Source organism: Bos indicus, chromosome 29 (assembly GCF_029378745.1).
Source record: "Bos indicus isolate NIAB-ARS_2022 breed Sahiwal x Tharparkar chromosome 29, NIAB-ARS_B.indTharparkar_mat_pri_1.0, whole genome shotgun sequence".
In the NCBI taxonomy this organism is placed as follows: domain Eukaryota; kingdom Metazoa; phylum Chordata; class Mammalia; order Artiodactyla; family Bovidae; genus Bos; species Bos indicus.
Window position 1 is genome coordinate 28822555 of NC_091788.1, and position 17741 is coordinate 28840295.

At 53.6% G+C, this 17741-nt stretch overlaps 1 protein-coding gene across 2 annotated transcripts; it reads right to left on the minus strand.

Moving 5' to 3' along the window:
• Positions 1–547: 547 nt before the first annotated feature.
• On the minus strand, positions 548–15341 carry ROBO4 (roundabout guidance receptor 4). Of its 2 annotated transcripts, none has more exons than XM_019954978.2 (18): positions 15186–15341; positions 14275–14604; positions 13912–14069; positions 13609–13729; positions 12970–13097; positions 12650–12878; positions 12280–12392; positions 11423–11591; positions 11096–11281; positions 10928–10970; positions 8450–8586; positions 8064–8327; positions 3767–3874; positions 3447–3585; positions 3069–3314; positions 2582–2940; positions 1358–1564; positions 548–1220 (listed from the first exon to the last, which is right to left on the minus strand). In XM_019954978.2, the coding sequence occupies exons 1-18, from the start codon at positions 15247–15249 to the stop codon at positions 1210–1212; spliced, it is 3012 nt and encodes a 1003-aa protein (XP_019810537.2). In that variant the 5' UTR covers positions 15250–15341; the 3' UTR covers positions 548–1209. The 2 variants fall into 2 exon arrangements, with proteins under 2 accessions (XP_019810537.2, XP_070639240.1); XM_070783139.1 differs by having other exon boundaries at positions 14275–14600; positions 15186–15275.
• Between the last annotated feature and the right edge of the window lie 2400 nt (positions 15342–17741).

Below are 17741 nucleotides of genomic sequence, written 5' to 3' on the forward strand. Positions count from 1 at the left end.
ACGGATGTGTATCCGGCGGGGCACTGAGTCCTCATCCTGAGATCACGACCCTGGTCGTGCTGAATAGCATGCTCGCAGCGTGTGGATTCTGCCCCTGACCTTTCCCTCCAAGAGAGGAGGATAAAGCCCTGCCTGCCCTCCGATGGTTTTCTGTGGCTTAGGCTCTGCAGGTACTGCTCCTCCTCCATTTCTCTGTCCTGTTCTTTGAAGGGTGTCCACCAGCCAACCATTACAGGTGGTTCCTACCTTTCGTGAAATGGAGCTACTTCGTACATTTTAAGAAACTATCTGGGACTGGTCTTGGGGGCTGGGATTGCTGAAAGCAGGAGTCATCTTCACGGGATGAGTTGCTAAGACCCGCAGAACCTGGAAACACCCTCATCCCTGCCTTTTCTGGATTCTGCTTAAAATCTGAAAGATGCAGGTAATTCTCCCCTGGATAACAGAACAGAAGGAGCGACACCGGAGGATTAGTGAATGCCTGGTGCTGTTCTAACCCAGGCACCCTCTGCAGGATATGGTGCTCCACGGAGCGATCTCACAGAACTCAAGTCATGGCAGCTTTATGGTATCAAATTCCTCAGTGACAACTCATAGTAACAACAGTGTCAGGAGGGTGCATTTGTCCCACACTTGTCCCACTTCAGCTTCCTCCCTCGATTCATCTTGAACCCTTTGCCTTGGTGCCGAGGCCGGGCCTCACTGCCTCAGTGGAGCCCCTCTTTATGTCCCTTCACAGTGTGGTTGGGGCGAGACCGGGAATGGACTGGAAAAGGCTGAGAGGAGGCCCTGAGACGCTCCCTGCTCCACAGTCCTTTCCCGTGAGCCAGTGTTGTCCTCCAGGAAGACGTCTGGCTCCCCCACTTCCTGTGACCCAGGCAGGGGTGGAGCAGGGAACACACAGGATTTAGGGCTGCCTCTCAGGCCAAAATGACCTGACTGTGGGCATGGATGGAGCAGAGGGAAAGGCAAGGGCTGCAAGCCAGGTAGAGATGACATTTTGCTCCTGGAGGCTGCAGGTCCGCTTTGTTCTTGTTTTGTTTTGCTTTCATTTGTTCCCACAATCCGGAAGGGAGAATGCCAGAAGCCAGGCAAGGTGGACCCCCCAACTGCAGCGAAGCACAGGCCAAGAGCCACAGTCCATAGCCCCGGCCAGTGGCTGATGGGAGAGGAAGGTCTGGTTCTCATCTTGGCAGTCGGGCGGTCAGCTCAGGAGGAGTCTAGGAGAAGTTGAAGGAGGGTGGAGTTATCCCCCCCTGCTCCTTATCGCTCCTTCCAGACCCCTCTTGACTCCCCCGAACCACAATAAAACCCCTCAGTCAAGATGGATCGCTGCATCAGCCAACCAGACACTTACCGCCAGCTTTGGGCACAGGAGAGCTGAGCTGACTTTTCTGGGAAGAGATCCGAGTTTCAGGCAGCCAGGGAGGCAGCCCCCTTCCCAGCCACTGGGTAGGATTTTTCTCAATGTCCTCCAACCAGTCTGACCTCCACTCCCACGGGGTCAGGGAAAGGGTGGAAGTCAGAGAGAGGTCGTCCCGGGGGGAGGGAGGTGACGAAGCATCTGTTAGGGAGGGTAGAGATTTCTGTGGAGGGCTGGCCTTCAGTCTTGGGGACTAGTTTAGGGCAGAAGATGTGGGGCTGCTTAAGGCATACACTCGACCCTAGACATAACCCAGCCCCACTCGGTCCATCACCCCAGTGGACACATCCCCAGGGTACTCCGCCCCAGGGAAAGGAAAACGTTCATTGATTTCTTTGAGAGAACAGCTTGAACTCTCTCCTCCCAGCTTGGCCCTGGCTTTCTGAGCTAGGTAATTCCTGCTCTCCTGTTCGCCACAATCCTGACTGCTTTTTTAGGGGGAAGAATGTAGAGTTAGGGTTTGAAAGCTAGGTCTAGGGGATATATGTCTGAGGAAGGGAACACCGAAGGGGCCTCAGAAGCCCTCACTACCTGCCATTGACTAGGGAACGATGGTCCCAACCTGCTAGACACACGAAACAGGGAGCCCAGCATCACCTCACCCAGCCATAGATGGGAGAGGAGGAAGGCTTTGACAGCTCAGCGGGATGTAAGAGACAGAACAGAACTTCCCACAGTGGACAAATCTGTCACTGGGCTGGGGAGGGCAACCTTTCCTGCACCCCACATTTGGTAAGAGGAAGGTCCTAGAGGTAGCTGTATGGACCATGTAATTGGCTGCCTCTGGGCCTTTTTTAAAAAGAAATATTTATTTATTTGGTTGTGTCAGGATGTGATATCTAGTTCCCTGACCAGGTTTTGAACCTGGAACCCCTGCACACGGATCATGGAGTCTTAGCCACTGGACCACCAAGGGAAGTCCCTGCCTCTGGGCTTTTAACTTGCACAGTTTATCCTTGTTCTGGGTGATCTTGGGCAAATTAATAAACCTATAGGACTTATAGTTCCCTCATTTGGAAAAGAATGATAAAGAATATTCCTCAGAGAGCCGCTGCTAATGCTGAATGTATGTAGTAAGGCACTTGGCCTGGGGGCTGGGACATAGTGACGATGGTGAGGATACTTCGACTCTTTGTTGGGGACAGTGATCTCACATACCCGTGAAGACGCAGTCTGCCTCCCTTGGCTCCAGACCAAAGCCAAAGCTGTCCGCAGCCACGGCCAGGGCCCGGGCAAAGTGGGCATCAGCGAGGAAGGAGCCATCGGAGGAGCTGACCAGGCTGGCTCTGGCGCTGGGGCCGTTGTCCTCTGAGGCTGAGCCCCAGCCATTGGCCAAGGAGCCCTCACTGGGGGTGGGCGTGAGGCAGGGCCGAGGTGGGCACAGCAAGCCCCTCACCTCGGACCCCACACCTCCTCCAGGCCTGCCCATGTCCGCTAGGTCTGAGGCCGTGGGGACGCTGATGTAGCCATAGGTGATGGGAGGGGAAGGCGCCCTTGGCATCGGAGAGACACTGTTCCTAGGGAGAGGTCAAAGGGGAGATGGCATGCTGTTGGGCAGGGGCAGAAACAGTCCAGTGAGGAAAGTGGAAGGCACACTCCTGTCTCCAGCTTATCTGTATCCTCTGGCTCCCCTCCGGCCACTCACCTGGGGGTCTCCTCACCCTCACTGAGCTCCAGGCACAGGGCCACCTCCTCAGGGGTCAGCACGCTGTCCTGATCCTCCCCCAGGGACGACAGCGACGAGCTAGACAGGCGGCTGGATGCTGGGCTGGGACCAGAGAGGGAAGAGGCCTGGGGGCTGGAGACGTGGAGGGTACCAGAGGGAATGAGGGCGGGGACGGGGGCTGCTGGCGGTGGAGGGGAGGTGGGGGCTGGGGGCTCCCCCGAGTGCCTGTTTGGGGTAAGACAGCAGGATGGTTAGTGCAGTTCTTCCGGTCCCTGCCACCCCTCCCCCAGCCCCCTCAGCAAACACCTCCCACATCCCCAGTGCCCCGCCCTGCTTCCTGACCCCAGGCCCTCTTACTGGGTCTGTTGACTCTGAGTGGGGGGTCCACGGGGAGCGAGGGGTACTGGGGGCAAAGGGCGAGTCATCAGCTCACTGGAGGAGCTGAGGAGCTGTGGTCCCAGCGCCCGCCAGGCCACTAGAGCACGGGGCACAGCTCCTGGGGAACAAGAGCCTGGGCGTCAGATTGCAGAACCCTCACTGCCCCCAGGCCGCAGCTTGTCTGTCCCCACCCCCCACCGAGCCAGCCTCCTCAGGGACAGGAGAAGCCAGATGGAGGGGCTGGTGGGCCCCACACCACGCCTCACTCCCTCATTCGCCTCCCAGGGCCCTCCACTCACCTGGGCTTTGGGAAAAGTTCTTGGAGCCTCTGTTGCCCAACTCGCAGGCCCAGAGCTCTGCAGGGTGGCTGGCCCGGAGCAGTGGGGAGCTGTTGGCCTGGTGCAACTCTGCAAAACAAAGAGTTGCGGAGCTGGTGGCCAATCAAGGTGGGCCTTTCAGATCCCAGCCATAGGCTCTGTCTTCAGCCTGATCATCCACTTAAGCTTTTCTCTGAATCTAGAAACAAGAGAGAATAATCTCCCTCCATCCAGGCAGCTGTGATATAATAATGGAAGGAGCACAAGGCTTGGAGTTAAATCACCTGACTCATAGCCTGGCTCAGCCGAGTATTAGCTGTGTGACCTCAAATAAATGCATCAACCTTCCTGAGCCTGTTTTGTTTGTAAGCAGCCACTCCAAAGGATGGTTTTACCAAGCAATTGAAAACAGATTGGAAAGTTGCTGGCATCTGATAGTTTTAAAAACAATGTCTGGGGATTTCCCTGGTGGTCCAGTGGCTAAGACTCTGCACTCCCTATGCAGGGGGCCCGTGTTTGATCCCTGGTCAGGGAACTAGATCTCACATGCTGCAACTAAGAGCTGGCTGCAACTATAATAAAAGATCCCACATGTTGCAGCTAGGACCTGGTGCCAAATAAATAATTTTTTTAAATTTTTTAAAAATTAAAAAAAAAAAAAAACCTCTCTACTGTGTACATGACAATTTCCTGATCTCTGTACCCTCTCATCACTACCTCCTACTTTCATGAATTTTGACTCTGTAAAGGCAAATCCTCTTTCTTTCCTTGAAGAGAATCTGTTCATTTCCACTTCTCATATGGTATATATTTCACTTGGCTCTGGATAGTCTTGTCCTGATAAACCTGGTGTCTCTCACTTGGAGAGAGGAGTTGAGCTCTCAAGTTGAGTTGAATGAGGAAGACAAAAGATGGGAGCCCCAGACCAGCCAGGTGTGATGGGAGAGAGTCAGCTGGTGGGAAGAGGAACTTTAGAGTAGGACAGTGTGTTATTCTCACCCAGGTGGGCAATGCCTTGCCTGTGGACGTTCAATACGTGTTGAGTGAATGGGTGAATGGATGGATGATATTAGAGGTGCAGGTGTAAACACAAGGTGAGAAGAATCACGTATGAGATGGCAGCTACCATCAGGCCCACATGGCCACTTAGGAGACCGGGCTCTGAGTAAATCGTGGCAGTACAATAGCCCCGACTGTGTGCAATGACTTCATTGGGCCAAAATCAAAATGATCTAAGTTTAAGCCAGAAGAGAAAGAGTGATAAAAGGAAGGGATTTCCCCAAGACCTGGACTAGAACATCAGTCAAAGAAGAAAAGAAATAGCCTTCAGGTTAATGCCACATGATCAAAAGCCCAGTTAGGAAAGGGGAGCAGAGACCAGCAGGACTCTCGACACAGAGCTGTCTCGTCAATCTAATATAAAAGATGTGGGGGCCACGATGGGCAGGTTCAAAGTGGGACAAGGCATTCATCAGGGATCCACCTGGGCCCTAGAAACCCATGTACAGTGGCCGAAAACTCACACAATGGCTAGACTTCCTCCACCAGAGTTTCCTCTTGTACTTTGGCTGGTTTAGCTTTTACTCATTTCCTTTAATTGTTGTATGACCCAGGGAGTCCTGGAGGCCAGCTTTGAGTGCTCCAACCCCCACTCTCACCAGCTTTGTCTTGTCTTGGGCCTGGCTTCTTGCCTAAGCTCACAAGTGGTGGCACATGCTGTTGGTGTTGATTTGTGTGGAAGGTGAAGGAAAAGGCTGTATTTATCCCAGCTCATTTTATTTCTTCTAAAGGATTTTTGGTAACCACCGCCCCCCCCAAAAAAATACCTGCTTTCCACCTTGCTTGGAAGTACTTGAATTTAGTGTCAATATTGGAGAAGGCAATGGCACCCCACTCCAGTACTCTTGCCTGGAAAATCCCATGGATGGAGGAGCCTGGTGGGCTACAGTCCATGGGGTCGCTAAGAGTCGGACACGACTGAGCGACTTCCCTTTCACTTTTCACTTTCATGCACTGGAGAAGGAAATGGCAACCCACTCCAGTGTTCTTGCCTGGAGAATCCCAGGGACGGGGGAGCCTGGTGGGCTGCCGTCTATGGGGTTGCACAGAGTCGGACATGACTGAAGCGACTTAGCAGCAGCAGCAGTGTCAATATTATTTGAATTAAACTATACACTAATGTTATCAAAGTGAGGTGGAATCTTGTTGGGTATACCTGAATTGCGATAGATATTTGAGTGAATTATTTAACGAGGATATTCAAATATGTATTGGCAAAGTGAAGTAAGAATCTGACATAATGGATGAGACAGCTGTTTTCAGACTATTAGTACAGAGGCAAAAAAAACCCAACTAAGGTCAGATAATAAGAAAAAGGAATAAGCAGCTCAAGGAGGGGCACTGAGAGAGACTGTCAGCGTTCGAAGACAAAGAATCAGCAGACTTTTGGACTAGATGACAGCAGTAGAGGAGCTCCATGCCTCTGGATGAGATTTTTTTTTCCCCCACCATCAGGCTGTACTGCGTGGCCTGTGAGGTCTTAGCTTTCTAACCAGGGATTGAACCTGTGACCCCTGCAATGGACGTGCGGAGTCTTAACTGCTGGACCACAAGGGAAGTCCCTCTGGATGAGACCTTGTGGCTGTTGCTGTTGCCCACGAGCGCAAGGGAGTTACTATGCTGACCCCATCCTGGAGCAGTGATGGCGCGGAGCCGGATGACGGAGAAAAGGGGTGTGATGAGGACCTAAATCTCCAAGTGAGATTAGGAAACTTCGTCTCAGAATGGGAACCTTTCTTAACAACTGACTATAGGAAATTGCTCCTCTTTTGGGGCTAGCATTAATGTTTTCAAGTAGGACATACATTATATTCAAATCAGTGTGGTTATCCATGAAAAAGCTACTTTAAAAATGAGATTTATGCAACCTCTTTTTAGCTGGTATTTCATGATCACAGAGGATTTCTAATGCAATAGCTCTGAGGCAAAGCTGGAAAGGATGCCAGCTTCGCTAATATTTAGAGTCATAAAATTCTGGATATTGGCCAAGCCCTTAATTACTCTAAATCTATCTTTATCTTGATAAAAGTTGGATTATATCCTCTTAACAAAACTGGCTGCTGAATGTTTATAAATCTTACTAATCAGTACAGGAGGCTCATGGAGATGGTGGAGAGTGAAGTCAGGGTTCAGAAATGGAGAAACAGAGTCAGTGAGAGGACAGTTTCTCCAGGGGTGCTCCCAGAGAGATTCAAAGTAACTTTTGGAAGCAGATGATTCTGGTTTCAAATTTGAGATCTGCAGCTTACCGACGTAGGGTTTAAAACAAGCTACCCCATTCTGATCCTCTTATCTGTAAAATTAGAGAAATAACACCTTGCCAATATGTTGTGAGGATTCAGTGAGATAACAAATATGAGTAACGCACCTAACATAGAGTAGTTGCTGAAGAAATAGAGACTGTACTTATTTCTCTCTGGAAAGTCAAAGCAGATAGCTAGAAGTCAGGAGAAAGTTGGACAGAAAGGAAATGCTCATTCTCTGGGAAGCAAGCTGGGAGTCAGTACCTGGGCAGGACCCGTACATGGTGCATAGCACATATGTACATATTACATAGTACAGAGGTCATGCAAGCCTGAGGTTTCGTGCTAGCACTGGTCACACTGCTCCAGGTTCTAGAATTACCCGTGTGCTGGTCAGGCACTTTCATTAGACTTGGAGCTGGTAGAGAGCAAGGATTCTGTTTAGTATCACTGTGTTCCCCTAAGCCCTATCCCACCCCTAGTGATGCTTATTCAGTATTCGCTGAATTGAGCTGACTGCAGAAACAGGACTCACTGCTGGTGTGCAAAACCCAAGCAAGAGCCCCGTGTAAAGAAAATCTGAGGCCTAGGGCTTCCCTGGTGGTCAGGTGGTTAAGAATCTGTTGGCAATGCAGGGGCCATGGGTTTGATCCCTGGTCGGGGAGGTAGGATCCCACATGCCTCGTAGCAACCAAGCCTACTGGCCACAATTACTGAAGCTCCCACTCCACAGCTAGAGAGAGAGAGTCCGTGCACAGCAACAAAGATGACGCATGAATGAAAGAAGATCCTGCGTGGCTCAACAAAGACCCAAAGAAAGAAGAAAGGAAAACTGAGGCCAGCATACTCCTGTCTGGGTGCGCGGTAATAGGTGGCCATTAGGACAGACTGCGGGTGGAGGGCAGCCCACGACTAGCACCGAGGCTCCCGTGCCCCGTAAACCCTGATTCAGGCTGCGTGCATCCCCCCATCCTTACCCTGCTTCTTTCTGGCCTTCCAGGCCTCTGCAGGGGCCAGAGACAAGCGCGGGGAAGAGAGGCCCCGGCGGCCACAGAGGCTGTCTGAACTGGGCCAGGGGCTGGAGAGCTGGGCCAGCTGGGGTGTGAGCCGCCTGGCAGCTGGGGCCTGGGGGCTTGGCCGGGCTGGGGGGCTGGAAGGCCCCTCGGCGATGAGGGAGCCATAGAAAGTGCTGGTGTCAGGAAGCAGGGGCACCCCAGGGCTTCGGGGATCCCAGGAGATCACTGCGGTAAAAAATGACAGGAGGGATTATGGTGAATGCAGCCCACCCATGGCCCCCTTTCTCCAGCAGCCCCGCTCAGCTGCTAGGCCCCCTACCCCCACCCCTGGGGGAGGGCATGCTCACAAGAGCGGCGACCGTCTAGCGGGTCCCGGGGGTCCACTCCCAGCCGACTGCTGAGGCTGCTGCTGCTGCTGAGGTCTCGAGAGCCGGAGGTGGAGCGCCATGTGTCCGCCAGCCAGGGGGAGTCGCTGTGATCCATCCTGGACAATGGGGGCGGGGCAGAGAAGCAGGTGGAGGGAAAACGTGATTGGTCAAGACCTGAGCTCAGCAGGTAGCAGAAACGGTAGAGTAGATGGTGGTACCAGCTTTATTCTCACTGCTTTACAGGCCCCCACAGACTCCTTAAGATCTCTGATCTGCTGTCCCAAATGCAGCGCCCCTTTCTTATCCTGAGATCAGAGGACGTCCAAGTTGCCCCAGAGCTGGGAGGTATCACAGACAGATGGCTGTGTGCTGAGATGGAAAGAATACACATCGGGAGCCAGATCTGGTGCCACCTAGCTGTGCAACCCTGGGCCAGCTCAGTCTATTAGCCTCTCTAAGCCCTGGTTCCTCCAACAGTAAGACCTTCCTTACAAGGCTGATGCTGTAAGCTGAGATGAGGAAGTGAGAGATCACTCAGCCAGCAGTGCAGGAGTTTGCTACCTGAATATTGGCTTCTCTGTCTCTAGCCTGGTTCCCTTTGGATGGGGCGCCATGCCGGCGGGGATCAGACCAAAGGACTTCTCTGCCTAAAACCCTCAGTGGCTCCCCATGTACAAAGATGGAGCACAGCTGCCTAGTGTGGCTAACAGGGCCCTCGTTGGCCTAGCTTCCAGCTCCTCAGCTTTATCTTTTGCTTTGACCCATCCTATACCAGAGGCCCTAGCCCAACCAAAAGGCTTGTCTTTCCCTATAAATAGCAGGCTATTTCTTGCTATTCCCTTTGCCTTCCCTCTTTATTTCAGCTTTAACTTTTTTGTGTGTTTTTAAAAATATATAATTGCTTTACAACGTTGTCTTAGTTACTGCTGTACAATGAAGTGAATCAGCCATATACTTACATATATCCTCTCCCTCTTGGACCTCCCTCCCCCGCACCCCCTTCCCACTCCTCTAGATCACCACAGAGCCCTGAATTGAGCTCCCTGTGCTTTATAGTAGCTTCCCACCAGCTCGCTATTTTACATCTGCAGTCAGGGGAGATGTGAAATCTTCCTCCCGTGGTTCCCCACCCAGCCCCTTCCTTGTACTCCTTGTACATGTACTCCTTGTACATGTTTCTGTTTCTGCACTCCCAGCTCGGGATTGCATTTACGCGTGTGCCTGTCTCGGCTAGACTGAGTGTTCTCCTGGCAGACAGTGACTCGTCTAAAGAAATGAATGAACAAGGTGATCAGAATGGAATCTCCCTTGAGGAAAAGGATGATGTTCCAGGGGAGACAGGGAAAGTTCAGGAAGGCGCAGACTAAGCCCAGGAAGTAGCTGGAAGAGAAAGACCAGGGAGCACAGAGCAACACAGGAACACAGTTATCAGCCAGCATGGAACCTTGCTCTGGGCTGAGAAACTGACAGCAAAATGGGAGCCTGAGAGCTGGCCCATAATAGGTGCTTGATACACTCCTGTGGAAAGACGCAGATCTGGAATGTGAAATCTCTCAGATGAACTCTAATGAGGTAAGGAGCAGGAGAAGGTGGGCAGAGGTGAAATGGTTTAGTGCAAAACTCAGCCAATAGGAGAAAAAAAAGGATGTTTTGTTTCTTAGCGTCTTGTCTCATAACTGGAGACTTGCTCTGGCAGCCAAACGCACTCAGAGCAGATGGATGGATACCTGCAGGCGGGCAGGGTTATTGAGAACAAGGATAAGAAGCATCACATAGGGACAGAGTGCCCTCTGCTGGAACTGTGGGTGGATTAGTGTGAAAGAAAGATGCCTCAATGGCGGTAGGTGATTGCTGAACTCAAAGGTACTGCTAGGTAGATGCTGGATGTACAGAGAGAATTAGAAATCAGACTGGTCCTCCCGTGCTAGTTATTCTCCATCCAGCAGGAGAGTGCAGTAAGTATTAATGAGATCTCAGTAACAAGAGCACCAGATTAGGGCTTCGGAAGGCAGGTACTGGCCATGTAACCTTGTCTGGGTGGGGCCAGTTACTTACCTGTCAGATGGTGTGATAGTGACATTAATGAAAGAGAAATTAATTCTCACTTGAAGTTCAGGGGAGATTCAGGTGTTAGGATGACAAATTGCCTGGCAGTAGGGGAGACGGGGCTTCCCAGGTTGCGCTAATGGTAGAGAACCCGCCTGCCAATGCAGGAGATGTAAGAATCGTGGGTTCAATCCCTGGGTTGGGAAGGTCCCCTGGAGGAGGGCTGGGCAACCCACTGCAGTATTCTTGCCTGGAGAATCCCACGGACAGAGGTGCCTGGTGGGCTACAGTCTGTGGAGTCGCAAGGAGTCAGACACAGCATGCAGGGGAGAAGAATGCTTCAGCGAGTTCTCTGTCCCAGCTCCACTGTCCCTCGGCCCCTCCCTCACCTCTGCCCCTTTCCTGTCTCACCTGTGTTTTAAGATGGCATCCTCACTGGTGTACCTGTACAGACCTGGGAGAGGGCAGGAGGAAGGGTCAGCCCAGAGTCTCCAGCACCTGGCCCAAAGCTCTGTTGCATTCTGGCGGGACCCAGGAAAGGCCAGCCAGTCCACCTGCGAGTGCTCGTCACCTGCTCACCTGGGCCCAGGCGCACCCCAGCTCGACGCCGGCGGTGGATGCACACGGCAATGCCCAGCAACAGCAGCCACAGCACGACACCCCCGCTGGCAATGACCTCTGGCCGCTTCAAGGCTGCCCACAGCTGCTCCAGGGTCCATGGGCTGTGCGCACTGGGTTGCTGGGCAGCTCGCTCCATGGCCTGCTCTGTAGGGGAATTTGAGCTCAGGACAAGGCAATGAAGGTGGGCAGACAAGGGGGAAGGAGCTGGAAGCATGAGTGGGGAGACAGAATGGTGGAAAGGGGGCCTGGATGGGTCTGGGTGGGGCCAGAGGGCACTGTCCTCACCTAATAGGAGGCAGACAGGGCTGCTGGGCTGCCCAGCGCCTGCGCCAGTGACTGCAGCCACTTGTATGCAGTAGGAACCTGACATGCGCGTGGCAATCTCCAGCTGGGTCTGCTCACCCACCACAGTCCAGTTGGCTGGGGGCAATGAGGTGTTGCCCAGGCTCCAGACCTGAGACACAAACAGAGGTGAGCTTGCCCCCCTCCAAAACCATCACAGCAGTTAAGCCCTTTCACCTGCAGATCAGATTCTGGGTATGTGGCCACCCTGTCCTAGCATTCACCTGGAGACACCCCCACATGCACCCACCCTTCCTATTTCCTTCTCCCCTACAAAGCGGGTGAGACTTCTCTCTAGACTGACAGAGGAGGGACAAAAGCAATCTTCCGAAGTAGGTGTTAGACCAGTGGTTCACACAGATCAGTATGATTTGGGATCGCTTGGAGGGTTTGTTAAAATCCAGATTGCCAGACCCATCTCTGACATTCTGACCCACAAAGCCTGTCAACGGACCAAAGGATCTGCGTTCTAACAAGTTCTCAGACAATGCTGATGTTGCCGGTCCAGGAATCACACGCTGGCACCACTGCCTTAGAAACAGAGTCAGTCACAGCCTGGTTTCGTCCTGTTCTGTTTTCCCGCACTTGTGACCCTGGTCTCACTTTCCACGTCTGTAGACTGGGGATAACAACCCAGGAGAGACTGTGAGATGAGATGAGGTCATGTGGGTAAGCGCTTGGCAGTGTCTGGCAAACAGGAGAGTCCCTGCTCTGCAGGTGCCATTTCTTAGTGCCCAGAGCCAGGGAAGAGGGAAGTCTTGGCAACACCATGGAGGGGTGCGTCAGCTTGTGGGGGGTACCTGGTAGCCACGGATGATGCCATTGTGGTTTTCAGCAGGTGGTGGGATCCAGCTCACAAGGATAGTGCCGTTGCCAGGTTTTAGGGTCACCTCCTGGGGAGGAGCACTGGGCACTGGAGGGCAGGGAGACAAACTGTCAGGAATGCTGAAGGAATCCTCAGGAATCTCTTTCTAGGGAAAAGAGCAGGACTGGGGACATAAGGTTCCAGCCATACTGACAAGAACAAGAGCTTCTCTCAGCTCTGCTTTCAGAGCCAGGACAAGAGGGGGCCCAGGAGTGGAAGCCACTATTCCTCTTCCTCCTGACTACAGAGGGATAGAAAGGGGCTGGGGGGTATACCACTGGGTTCTGGAAGCATCCATTCCTGACCTTGTTCAGGCAGCCTCAGGAGCAGCACGTTGCTGTCGGGGCCCTGAGCGCGGCCGGAGGACGGTCTCACTTTGAACTCGTAGTCCTGGCCCCAGTGGAGGCCCCCAAGCTCTGCGCTCTGCCAGCCAGCCAGCAGGGCCTCTGCCCACGGGGCTCCCTGGCCCCCAGGGGCGGCCTGGGTCCTGAACAGGGCCGTGTAGGACTGAGCAGGTGCAGCGGGGCCACTCACCTGGAAGACGGAGGGCAGGGAGGACTCAGGGCTCTTGTGAGCAGCCCTTTCTGGAGCTGTGACTGTTTCACCCCTAGGTCCCGGGCCTCACCTTCCAGCTGAGCCATACAGCTGGCCCAGGCTTGGTGCCCTTCTTGGGGTCTGGGTTCAACAGGGTCACGTTTTCCAGCTGAATGTGCACAGCCAGAAGCTCCAGGGGCTCCTTGTAGTCCCGGGGCTCTGGGAGCACACAGGGTGGGGATGGGCTCAAAGGTCGGAGGGAAGAAATTGAAGAGTGGAGCATCCCTCAGCCACAGAGGAGCCAGAACTCCCAGACTGCCCCCGTCGTGAGCTCTCCAATGTCTATCCTCAGATGGAGGATGATGATGATTTAGCAGCTCAGTCGTGTCTGACTCTTGCGACTCCATGGACTGTAGCCCACCGGGCTCCTCTGTCCATGGGTTTCTCCAGGCAAGAACACTGGAGTGGGTTGCCATTCCCTTCTCCAGGAGATCTTCCCGACCCAGGGATCAAACCTGGGTCTCCTGAACTGCAGGGAGATTCTTTACCAACTGAGCTATGAGGGAAGCCCTCGGATGGAGGAACTGCCTCTAGATGAGGTCCCCACCACTCTGACCCTGATCCTGGGTCGAACCCCCACATCGCCTAACCCCAGCCCAAACCAGAGGGCACCATGCTGACTGGTGCCCCCCACCTTGGCCCTGGCGTTAGCTGACCGCCTTCCCCTTACCCTGGATGGACACCCTAGCCACCCGGCTCTTCCGTTGTCCTGCGCTGTTGGTGGCCATACACATGTAGGTCCCCGCGTCACTCTTCTCTGCTCTTGCCATCAGCAGGGAGCCCTGGGACACCTGTCAGGACCAGGTGTCTTGAGAAGTCTCCCACGTGCGGAGGAAGGCCTAAGGCCTCACGGCCGCCCCTTCCTCAAATACTGCAGGAGACATGGGGCTGGGGCGGGGGGAGTGGGTCAGGACCTCGGGTGTGCACAGCTGTGGCCCGGACAGGATGAGGTTTGGGAAGGGGCTACACTCACCGAGTGCCGCCCTGACTGCAGGGCCAGGGGTTTCTCATCCTTCCACCATGAGACAGTGGGCTCTGGGTGGCCCCAGGGCGGCTCGCACTGCAGAAGCACCTGCTCGCCCACTGCAGCCACTGTGTCCCGAGGCTGGACCTGGAAATCCTCCTGGAGGACTGTGGGGAGGACAGAGCGTTGGCACGCAACAGGCCCCAGCCCTTCCATCCGGGCCCCACCTTGGCACTTCTGACCTGCTTTATATCACCTACCTTTGGGCTCTGCCTTGTGCTGAACTCTTCAGAGCCCCACCTCCCAGGTCTCCCACCTAGGACCGCCCCGCACCCAGCCATCCCCTCCCAAGTCTCCCCACCCAGGCCTCACCAGCCATGGACAGCCGCGCGCCCCGGCTGACTGCCGTGCCCAGCCGGTTGCTGGCCTCACAGGTGTAGACTCCCAGGTCCGTGGATCGGGTGTGGTCGTCGTGGGCACGTCCTCGGGGAGGGGGCCGCAGCAGCAGGAGGGTTCCGTCAGGGAGGAGGTGGTGAACGTCTGGGGGCACCATGCTCAGGGGGTGCCCGTCCAGCAACCAGCGGATGGTGGGAGGTGGCTGACCTGAGGCCCGGCAGCTCATCTTGGCTGGGTCAGGGCCCTGGAACAGCTGATCCTCAGGATGGACTAGAATCTGGGGTGGGAAATCCTGGGCCATGCTTCCTAGGGACAGGAAAGGAGGTGGGGCCCAGTCCAACTACCAGTAGGGCCCCCAAACCCCTGCATGTCTCATCTGCCTCCTCGTGTCTGAAAATGAGTTCCCAAATAACATACTGGGGACATGAGGGTGATCTGCTTATGACATCTGTCACCCCAGGGTTGATTCAGCTGATCTGGCTGGCTAGGCTGGTGTCCCCTTCTTCCCTCACCACTCTGTGTGTGTCCCTCCCGAAGCTATGCCATCAGTCAAAGAGGACGACCGTCCATGATAGAGAAGGACCGGTCTTCGGTCAAGAGTATAAGCTGTGCTGTCCTGCTGGCACCTCCAAATAAGCTCCTAGATAACATGCTGGGAGGGAGGCGAGAGGGCCAGTGTGCACACGTGGCACGCAGTGAGGGTCCATGGAGCTCTCAGTCTGTTTGTCTCTCTGTCTCGCACTTAACAGCACCACCATCATCATCACCATTGTCTCTGCTACCCCCACTGCCCAAGGGAAACAGAGGCGTAAGGGCCTCCCCTGCCTCGGCCAGGCCTTGGATCAGGGGTGCGCGGGTTAGGAGCGGGGAGGCCCGGCGGTACTCACCCGTGAGGAGCAGGAGAGGCAGGGCCCAGTGGACCCCGAGGAGGCGCGCTCCTCCAGCGCCCATGGCTGCTCGCGGGGCTCTGACCTGGTCCGCAGCACTTGGCCCTACTGCTCTGAGCTCACAGCGGCGGGGGAAGGAGGGGCGGGGCGGGCTGGTGGTGGTTGTTTGTGACCGAGACTCTGCCCCAGGAGGGAAGCAGCTTTGAGGAAACCGATGCTTCCTGCCCGGCCTTCAGGGCCTTGGAGAACTGGGAGGAGACCAGAGGAGAGAGACTCTATGACCTTGACCCGTTAGTCATAACCTCTGACTCTAACCTCAAACCCTAGTCTGGGATTTCTTAGAGGTAATCCTAACTGTAACTCCAGGAGTTTCGTTCCTTTAATTCCAAGCCTCTAGTGAACCATTCAATCCCAATCCCAATTCCTTTGTTTCCAGATGACACCCCTCACCCCTACCCCACTGCTAGAGTGGATTAGAAATCCAGGGCTGAGATCTCAGGGCACAGGCATTCTGAGGCTAAAGGTAGAGAAAAGCGACAAGGAAGATAACTTCATGGGGGGCAGTGTCTCATGTCCATTTCCCAGGGAGAGGTGGGGTGGTAATCCAGAAGATAAGGAAGATAAGAGACTCTGGGACAGTCTGGGAGATGCCTATAGTTCACGTAGTCAGCCCAGAGACAGACATAAACTTCTGGGAGACCTTGAGCAAGTACTTAACCCTTGAAAGTCAGTTTCCTTATTTGTAAAGAGGGAATAATAATAATAACAACAATAATAGTTCCTACTTTGAGAGATGGAGTAAGAGAAGAGATGAAGCATAAAATCAACCAAAACAGTGCCTGATGCTTCGTATTGATATTGACATTGACATTGAAGTCGCTCAGTCGTGTCCAACTGTTTGCAATCCCATGGACTGTAGCCTACCAGGCTCCTCCATCCATGGAATTTTCCAGGCAAGAGTACTGGAGTTGGTTGCCATTTCCCTCTCCAGGAGCTCTTCCCGACCCAGGGATCGAACCCAGGTCTCCTGCATTATAGGCAGACACTTTACCGTCTGAACCACCAGGAAGTCCACTTGCTTCGTAAGTGATCAGTAAAGCTTAGCCAGTACTGTGATTTATTTATTTTTATGCACACCCCATCACTGAAACTATTTGAGCATCCTTGGCTGGGATATTTTTCAGGCCCTGGAAAGATAGCTGGAGTAAATGACCTTTAAGATTTTTTTCCAGCCCTGGGACTTCCCAGGTGGTCCAGTGGTTAGGAATCCACCTTCCAATGCAGGGGGTGAGGGTTCAATCCCTGGTTAAGGAACTAAGGTCCCACATGAGTGTGGCAAAAAAATAAAATAAAAATAAATCGTTTTCCCAGTCCTGAAATATTGTGTTTAGAGCAGACAGACCTGTAGCTTCTGAGCCTGCAATGTCAGCGCACACCCCGCTTCTCCCCACCCCCTCCCTAGAGATCCGCTGCTCTCCCCTTTCAGAGCCCAGCTCCTGTTTACAGGTCTCTTCCTTCCAAATCTGGAATCTCAGATATTTCCTGGAGCTGTTCCCGGAAGACCAAGGCCAGGCTCTGGGGGCTCAGCGGAAGAATGTCCAGCCTTTGTTCCCCATTGTTCCTGGCCAGCTCCTTTGTGGGGCCCCTAACCCAGCTGACTGCCTCCCTTCCTCCCCCGTCCCAGCCTGGCCTCCATGCCAGCCCCAGTCTCAGCCCCAGCCCCAGCCTTCATAGCCTGAAAGAGGAAGGCCTCCTTCACGCCTTCTTCTCCCCTCAAATGCAGAACAAGTCTGATTAAGACAATCAGGGCAAGAGAACACTGTGTTCTCTACAAACTGGGCATTTCCAAGGGGTAAAGAACAGACAGAGTGAAAGTAACAGAGGGTCAGAGCTGGAAGAATAGAAATTGGTGTCAGAAAATAGAGTTTGGTATTGCAGAAGTGGAGGAGCACAAGGGAAGTGATAATTCCATGGGGCGTGCAGGGTATATGCATGCAGGCAGAGCAGAGTAGAATTTATGGGGTCAAGGATCTGTGGGGCCAGCATGATGAAGGGGGTATTCAGATGGAGACTGAAGTCCGCCAAGGATGAGCAAGTATTAGGAAAATTAAATAGTTTTGTCTGGGCTTCAGAGACAAAGCAGAGCAGGCCTTTCACCTTGCCTCTAACCTGCCTGAACACTGCCCTGACTGTGAGCGCCCTAACTGCCCGATGCGAGGGCAAGACTTGTGGCACCATAGACAAGATAGGAGACAAATCTTGAAATTTTTGAGTCCTTGGAGTGGGGGTGGTCAACCAAGCCCCAGGCTTAACAACATTCCAAGTTTTACAAGACAAAACAAACAGCATTAACCAGAAGCCAGAGATGCAATTTGCTCAGATTGATGATGATATCTGTTTGCATCCTGGAATTATAAATGGGAACCCGAAAAAGCAATCTTTAAGTCTCACACACTGAGCAGATGAGCTGCCTAGGACCTTTTCCCAAGTGGGATTCCAGATGTGCCGTGACATGGGACTTCCCAGCACTATTTGAGTCTGGATGTTGGTCAAAAC

Bases quoted from the DNA above. Each gene is read 5' to 3' on its own strand.
- ROBO4 (XM_019954978.2), bottom strand. From the start codon at position 15,249: ATGGGCGCTGGAGGAGCGCGCCTCCTCGGGGTCCACTGGGCCCTGCCT. The intron at 12,879-12,969 runs GTGAGGCCCGGG...TCCGTCTTCCAG, and splicing joins CTGTATGGCTCAGCTGGAAG to GTGAGTGGCCCCGCTGCACC. The intron at 1,565-2,581 runs GTATGTGAGATC...CCTCCCTAACAG, and splicing joins GGCAGACTGCGTCTTCACGG to ATGCTTCGTCACCTCCCTCC.